Here is an 8,979-nt window from a genome sequence, read left to right on the forward strand (position 1 = left end):
CGGTATGCGGGCCTCTCACTGTTGTGGCCTCTCCTGTTGCAGAGCACAGGCTCCGGACACACAGGCTCAGCAGCCGTGGCTCACGGGCCCAGCAGCTCCGTGGCACGTGGGATCTTCCCGGACCGGGGAACGAACCCATGTCCTCTGCATCAGCAGGCTGACTCTCAACCACTGCGCCACCAGGGAAGCCAGTTAACAACTTTTTTAAAAAGTTGAAGTATAGTTGATTTACAATGTTATGTTAGTTTCAGGTGTACAGCACTGTGATTCAGTTTCATATATATATGTGTGTGTATTATTCTTTTTCAGATTCTTTTCCTTTTATAGGTTATTACAAAATATTGAGTATAGTTCCCTGTGCTATACAGCAGGTCTTTGTTGGTTATCTATTATAGATAGATAGATATAGTATAGTGTGTGTATATTAATCCCAACCTTTAATTTATCCCTCCCAGTTAACAACTTTTGATGGTAACTGCAAGAAAAGGAGAGATGGGAATTGCATAACTTCTAATTCAGTACTGTCAGTGAAATTCATAACAAATCCATTCATTGTAATGTACTAAAGCAGTGCCTGGCACAGTTACTGGCAAATAAGTGTCCTCAAGAGCACCTTTCTTCCCCCTTCCAAACATGTATGTTCCATGTGACGAGGGCCATATATGAATCTTGTTGGTAATTTCATCCTAATTATCTAACACAATGGGTTGGTGTTGAGTAGACTCAGTGAAATGTTTGCTGAATGAATGACTCCTGCAGGGATGAGGTGTATTCAGGTGTGTTAAGTGGTACCATCTCTTTTTTCTTTAAAATTTCAGTCACCTAACGTAGGCACGAGGTAATTGAGCAGGTATTGAATGCCTTCACCTTCTCATGGAAGTGGGTTTCACATCAGGTGTCAAGCATACTCCTGCAACAAATATTTTGTTTACTTCCCAAATGCTTAAAATCCACTGACAGTATGGTGTTCTGTTATCTTTAATGGTCATTATACATAATTTCCTTCTCTTCGTTCATTCCTTCTCTCCACATGTTAGGATACCAAAAACTCATTAACTTAAGTTCTGATAAATTGAAACCTGTGGAGTTTTTGAAACATTCTCTGTCATCTGAACATGCTAAGCAAATTTTGAAAGTAAATAAACTGTGTAAGGGTGCCCGTTTCATTTACTTAAGGAAATCAATAGTGCTTTGCTGAGGCACTATTTACATTCAAGTGACGGGTTAATTGCAAAGAGCTCTATACTATTATTTAGTTAGCAAATTGATGGGACAGATTTAGGGGACTGCGTTTCTGTTTACTTGTTCTTATCCCCACACAGCCACGTTTTAGCCACAGACAAAATGATTGATGCTAAGAGAGAAGGAACTAGCCTAGGGTCACACAGGTAGTACAATGTTACTGGGAGCTGGGATTTGGATCCAAGTCTTTAAGTTCCACCTTTGCTAGACCACTCTGTGCCTAACTAGTTTGAGTTGTATGAGTCCTTACAGTGCCGAGTCCCTGGTAGGCAAATTAAACCAACAAAGCAACTTCACCAAGAAAAAATTTTTGAGAAAGGATTAAATATATGCTATTTCAAGGAAATCAATAAAAAAAAAAAAAAAAAAAAAAAAAAACTTAGCAAGAAGTAAAGCTATTAATTCTAAATTGGCAAATATTACTAAATGATCTTTTAAATGTGTAAATATTAACTTTAATTCCCCAGATCAATCACTTAACCAAATGCATTTTAAAAACAAGATTTGTACTTAAAGTATGAAAAGCTTATAAATTCAAATTTATTAGAATTCACCCTACGCTAGGGTCAATTGTATTGCTAGCTGACAACTGTAAATCCCTCAGGGGGCTAGAAACAGAAGTAGCTATATAAAATCTATCAGCTGAGATAACAGCTGAGATTCGACAGGTCTTATTCAGTCACCGTCTTCATTCATTCATTACAGTGTTTTTAAGAAAACACCAGAGATTTTATTACTCTATTTTTTTAAATTTGTTAAATCAATTTTTAAGTAAAGACTTTAATGAGTACAGACTAACACTTCACAACCCCTAAGCACAGTGCCATCTCCCAAGTTAATTAAAATGACCAAGAGCATTTATAATCCATAGACTGAAAATATAGTCACTTTTTTAAAACCATCATTGAGATATTGAATAAAGGCTTAAAGTATATCAACGATGTACGAGCATTAAATACTCACTAGCTTGGCACTTAGATTTCTAGCATTATCATGCCTAAGAGAAACCTTACTGGGAAAAAACGATTGCCTATGATTTATTCCTATGATACAGAAAAACTTCAAAACACCTACTGGACAATGATTGGGAGGGAGAAGCTTCTGGAAACTGGTCATTTTAACTGTAACATACCCTCTTAGAAGTAAGGAGACTAACATTAGGCCAAGTAGGGACTATGCACTAACCAATTCCTCATGTCTTCTTTGCTCAGTCAGGCATTTAAATTCTCACTACAGAGGCTGCTCAAGTTGAAGCTATCCTAAGGCATGAGTGACTTATTAAGCTATATGCCAATTATTTTCTACATTGTGATTAAGATTCTCACATTCCCCCAAATTACTGCATCTAATTGGACAGTCCCTGTGATAAAATAACTGCTACCATGCTAAGGTCAATTTACACTTAGTAAATAACCTCCTCTAATAACCAACCATAGTTAATAGTTCTGTATTAAAATGAGTAAGTTTCTAGGAAAAGGCCATAAAGCTGTGCTCTCAACACAAGATCCTGTTCAAAATTTTCTTGCGTGACTTTAATAACAACAAAAAAAAGTCTCCTTATCTAATCTAAATGTGACCAATGCATAAGTACAATTAATAATATACACATCATTGGGACTTCCCTGGCAATCCAGTGGTTAGAACTCAGTGCTTTCACTGCCGTGGCCTGGGTTCAATTCCTTGTCAGGGAACTAAGATCCCACAAGCCGCGCAGTGCAGCAAACACACACACACACACACACACACACACACACACACACACACACACACACACACACACACACACACACATCATCGATTATCATTAGGCTAACATAATATGCCAAAAGTATCTAAATAAAGTTTCAAAGAGTTAAGTCTGTATTAGGTATAAAAAAATTATTTCACTAGTTGAAGGTGAAGAACTGGCTGGGCAGCAGTTCCTCTGAGAAATTAGTCTTTAGGTGTAACAAAAAGTCAAGACTGACAAGGCAGCTATAAAAACTAATGGAACTGTAGGTCATAAGCAGATAAGAAGGCATCCAAAACAAACGTCCTAAGGATAGTGAAGTGTCTGGAAATCATGTAGCATACTGAGGGGACCAGAGGTATTTAGCCTGGAGAAGATAAAAGGGAAACATCTTGGCAGTCTGCAAATATTTGAGACATCCCGGTGTAAAAGAAGAGACACGTCACATGCCAGTGCTTCTCAAACTATCTGCCATAAAGGAATAATTTTCTTTCCAATCACAGCACAGCTATAAAACACAGTGACAATATCATGGCAATGGAGAATTGCTATCAAAATGTCTAAATGATTAGTCTCAGTTTCTCAGCTTAATTCATTGAGAACAGGTAAACAGTTCATGGGCCCCCACTTTGAGTAGCTTTATTCCATCTGTATCAGAAAAAAGAAGTAAATCAAAGGGAACCATTACATGGGGCGTTAAACATCAGCTTGAATTCCTAGCAAATAGGTATGTCCAACAGTGGAATGGCTCAGAGCACTAAGCTCGAGAAGTTTTCAGAAGGATAATTTATGTCAGATAATCTATAAAATGGATTCCATTCTGCATTGGAAGGATGACCAGATTAAATCATTACAGACTCTCTACCCTATAAGCTTCTGTGAGGCCAATCAAAAACACACACACAAAACCCTTAAAGTAGCCAATAAAAAGTAATCAAAACATACTTTCAAAATCAGCTGTGATGTATTAGGTAGGACACACAGGAAATGGAAAAAGAGTAGAAAACTTGGGGAAAAAAAGAAAGAAAAACAAACAAACAAAAAAAAACTTTGGGACTTCCCTGGTGGCGCAGTGGTTAAAATCTGTCTGCCAATGCAGGGGACAAAGGTTCGATCCTGGGTCCAGGAAGATCCCATATGCCGCGGTGCAACTAAGACCATGCTACACAACTACTGAACCTGCACTCTAGAGCCCGCGTGCCACAACTACTGACACCATGTGCCACAACTACTGAAGCCCACGTGCCTTGAGCCTGTGCTCCACAACAAGAGAAGCCATGGCAATGAGAAGACCGCGCACTGCAACAAAGAGTAGCCCCCACTCGCCGCAACTAGAAAAAGCCGCAGCCAAAAATAAAATAAATAAATTTTAAAAAAGAAACGGGGGTTCCCTGGTGGTGCAGTGGTTGAGAGTCCGCCTGCTGATGCAGGGGACACGGGTTCGGGCCCCGGTCCGGGAAGATACCACATGCCGCGGAGCGGCTGGGCCCGTGAGCCATGGCCGCTGAGCCTGCACATCCGGAGCCTGTGCTCTGCAACAGGGGAGGCCACAACAGTGAGAGGCCCGCGTACCACGAAAAAAAAAAAGAGAAGCCACCACAATGAGACGCCCGCGCACCGCAACAGAGAGTAGCCCCTGCTCGCCGCAATTAGAGAAAGCCCGTGAGCAGCAACGAAGACCCAACAAGCCATAAATTAATTAATTAATTAATTAATTATTTTTTTAAAAAAACCAGCCCTTGCTATTCAAAAGCAAAAAAACGAGGATGCTTTTTTTCAGAAACATTAAGGAGCACCACTGCCATCTTAAATTCTCACCTCTTAGTGATCTTCAGCCACCAAGGATTTATCCATATTGTCTCTGCACCTATCTTACCCCTGACCTAACTGAACTACTGGCATACACTATTGCAGTCTTTTCTGGTTGAGTCAATCACCTTCTAGTGGTAACTACTTAAACCAGTCAGTCCTCTCCAACTACAGGCTTATAGGAATAAGTGTTCTCCCCCCGACATGCACTTTAAATAGTTGCAGAGTATCCAACCAAAGGCTCCTGCTGTTGCCTCCTTTCTGTACCCCTTCAGCCCTCCTCCAAATCCAACCCTCCATAATGTTGACCTAATACCCACCAACTGCATCTACTTCTAGCTTGTTGATGCCTTCTAGGTGCAGATGCTACACAGTAGTCTACAGTATCTTGTAACTGTCAAAGATGGCCTAAATCAGGCACACACATTCCTTTAGAATTTTGAATGGATGTCCCCAGGAGAAAGACTCCCATAAATGCATAGTTGCACTTGAAGAATTTTTTCACAGCTACTTTGGTACACTATTTTCCAAATTTCTAATCTAAAATATCACTGATAATGAATGACTCGTTCTCTTAAAAAGTGACTATCAACAGTGACATCAATAAACTAAAATACAAAACAATGAAAGCAAACCTGTTATAGAGAGGGAACAGCGAAACACACAGAAAAATAGCAGATAAGTTAAAGTGACAGAAAAAGAAAACTTATCCCTCAACATTAAGGAGTTTTTTAAATCACAGGAAGAAAACAGATCCACAAAGTAAAAATCACCACATACTTGCCGGATTTCTTTCAAAATCAGAAACAAAATCTATCGAAGACTCACATTTAAACATGAGTACTTAGATTGTTACACTGTGAAATTTTCCTGGAATGTTAAGAAATCACCTGCAATGAGCCCTTTTCCAAAAGTTCTTTCAGTGGCATGAAGACTTAAAAATTTTTTAAGTATGAGCTCCAAAATAAATTCTCATTTCTGAGAAACATTTGAAAATCACCTGTTTTGTCTCTCAGTATTCTGTAGCTCCCTGTGGTCCCTTTTCAGGTGTTTGGTCAAAGACGTAAAGTATTCTTTTAAAAGATTCTGGAAAGGTTGCTGTTTCTCTGGACTAATTATCTCACTAGGAGGAAAACTCAAATTAAACTTCTCTGCAGCACTCTTTACTTTCCTTGGTACAAGTCCAGCAATATCATCTCCACAATGTCGACAAAAACTAATCACCACAGAAACGTGGGTATGGGATTCCCGATCAGCATTAATAATATTTTTTAGCTGTTCATAGATTACGGAAAGACCTTCCTTGTCAGTGAAAATCCCAACTATTGTCAATTCTGCAATGAAACGCAAATCAGTTCTTAACTTGGTAATGTTAGGTGTTTTCTCTTCTCTCCTTGCTTCAAAATGTTTTTTCCAAACCTGAAGAAGTGATGGGGCAAAGTCGGCGTAACGCTGGTGAAAGAGAGAGCATAAGTGCACAGCACAATTCACATCAGATATTTTTAGCTTTGCTTCCACAATAGAAGCTACAGCCTCTGCAATGTACTTGCTTAAATTTAGGCCATTAAAATCATGGGACAAGGAGTCTCTCTGTTGTTCTGTAATAGTTTTTAGTTTCTTGACAAAAGCGGTATTTTTCTTCAAACTTGAGTCTAGTCGGCTAAAGAAATTTTCCTCTGGTCGGTTGTCTGGAGCATTTTGGTTTCTGCTACGAAGTTCCTTCCTTAACTGATGTCGTTCCCAAGCCTCCTGATGAAGCTGAAGGGATTCCTCTTTCTCTCTATATAAAAAAACAAACAAACACGTAAGTAAAATACCCTGTATATTTTGAAGCATCACTGATGAATCCTGTAAGAGTGAAAGTCAATGAAAAGCAACAGAATCCAAGAGGGACAAAAGATGCAAGAGGCCCTTTCACTACTAAAGACATCTGATTAATGACTTAAGATAATGAGAACCCATTCTACTGATAACACCAAAAGTGGGAGAGCGGAGGATTCTGAATAACTAGATTAAAAATCATTCTGCCAACTGGCAAGCTAAATGGATAAAACACTTTTATTTGTCAACTCTAACTCAATAAAGCTGAAAAAAATAAATAAATGGATAAAACACATGATGCTTAATATGAAAAAACAAAGTAATACGTTTGAGAAACCTAAAACAAACAAAAGCATTGGGAAAACAGAAAAACAAAAAATGTCCACAAAGAATATTTTAATTAAAGAATAAACATTATAAAAGAACGCATTAAAATGTTTTGAGATGTTAAGTACCATTTCTCCATACTTCAACATTAAACAAACCTTTATTAATAAAAGTACTTGCTAGGTTTAGGTCTTAAAATTCAAGTGTAATTAAGAAAGCTTGTATAGGAACCAGAAGAACTATAGGATAAAAGCACTTTAATAAAAGGTTAACAGACTCAGTGTATCCTGAAAAGAATAATTAAAAACAAATCTACCTATGTTTCCACTAAAAAGATGGGACATGTTTAAACTGTAGAAGCAGTAAAATAACTTGGGCAGGAGTGGGAGAGTGGAGACAAGCTGACTTTGAGGTTTCTGAGATACCAAAATATGTAGTTTTAAAATATAAATTTCTAATAAAATAGATTTTCATCTTTCTGAGATAACCATCCCTGAGCTACCCTATAATTCTATGACTTTTCCACTAACAGCCACAATATGTTAACAAAGAGTTGCATCTACCACTGGGAACAGGGACAAGTGAATATCTCTTGGAAGCCTCCCAGCCACACAGAAACACAAGATTAGCAGTGAGAGTACACGTTAAGAAAGCATAACTCATTACATGCATGCACTCAAGAACTCCATTACCATCTTTATTAGAAACACTTTGATATATAATGAATATATATACATATACACATACACATACACACATACATACACACACACACACACACTCTTAAGGTATTTATTTATATTTATAAATTTACAGGTGAAATAATGTGATGCTTTAAAATACTCCAAAGGAAAAGAATGCAAATTGTTGATGCTGCATAGATGGGGAGGGGTGGTAGATCATTTCATTCTGCTTTTTGCATCCTTGAATTTTTCCCAGTAAGAAGTTGGGGTTTTGGTTGCTGTTGTTTTTTTAAGCTCTTTGTATAGTAGGGGTGAGAGAACAAAACTTACAGTGAAATTAAATATCCTTGTGAATTGTTTTTTTAAAACTAAAATAGAAAATAAGCAAGAAACTCTCAAGAATCATGGTTCTGAATATTCCAAAACAGGTTACTACTACTGCTTTTCAGACCCAAGGCTCCAGTTCCTCATTAAAAACAGAGGTACAAAAGAGCTTTGGTAAGAAAGTAGGTAGCTGAGCTGTTCTAGAGATTCATGAAAATTCATGTTTGCAAACAGCTTTTAAATTATATATATGAAGGGATGAGCTCATGCACTATTCAACAACTGTCATTTCTGCCACATCCTGGTAGTCTTCCCATGAGGACTACCTCATTTTTCACCAGTTCATTATATCACTTGCACAGATTTACATGGTTAAAAATAGATTTAGATAAAGATAAGAATGGGAGGCATTATGGAATTGTACTTAAGGACAAAAGTTTTAAAGTCAGCCCAGCATAGGTTCAAATCGCAGCTGTTCTACTACTTACCGTGACCTTAGGCAAGTCATTTAACCTCTTGAAGCTTCATTTTATTAATCTGTAAAACGAGGATCACAGAGCTCACTTCATTAGACTGCCTTGAAGACATGTACTGATACAATCGTAGTGCCTGGCATATAATAAGAACTCAACAAATAGCAGCCATTTAGAACTAAAGATTTTCGGGAATTCCCTGGCATCCCAGTGGTTAGGGCTTGGCACTTTCACTGCCAGGGGCCGGGCTGGATCCCTGGTCAGAGAACTAAGATCCTGCAAGCCGCATGGCGCGGCCAAAAAGAAAAAACAAACTAAAGATTTTCAACTTAGAAAGATGGCATAAGGTACCATGAAAAAAAGCTTTTTTAAAAAACAAAAACAGCCCAGATTGCCCCACACCTCAAAAAATACTTATTAAAGAATGAAAGCACTGTAAGCATGCCGCTCGTCAGTAAAACTAACAGAACAAGTAAATTAAGATACTCCCAACTCTCAGGAAACTGCACCCTGGAAGTTTTATTTCAAATAATCACTGTTTTTCCAAAACATTCCAATCTTTGCATTCCTG

General features: G+C 38.0%; 1 protein-coding gene across 1 annotated transcript in view; it reads right to left on the reverse strand.

Moving 5' to 3' along the window:
• Nucleotides 1-8,979, reverse strand: part of UPF2 (UPF2 regulator of nonsense mediated mRNA decay) — a 99,108-nt gene that overhangs the window by 84,735 nt on the left and 5,394 nt on the right. Inside the window, exon 3 of the mRNA XM_007452589.1 lies at nt 5,781-6,560. Within this exon, the coding sequence (XP_007452651.1) occupies nt 5,781-6,560 (780 nt within the window). The remainder of the gene's footprint in view (nt 1-5,780; nt 6,561-8,979) is intronic.

Source organism: Lipotes vexillifer, unplaced genomic scaffold, assembly GCF_000442215.2.
Source record: "Lipotes vexillifer unplaced genomic scaffold, Lipotes_vexillifer_v1.1 scaffold628, whole genome shotgun sequence".
Lineage (NCBI taxonomy): Eukaryota > Metazoa > Chordata > Mammalia > Artiodactyla > Lipotidae > Lipotes > Lipotes vexillifer.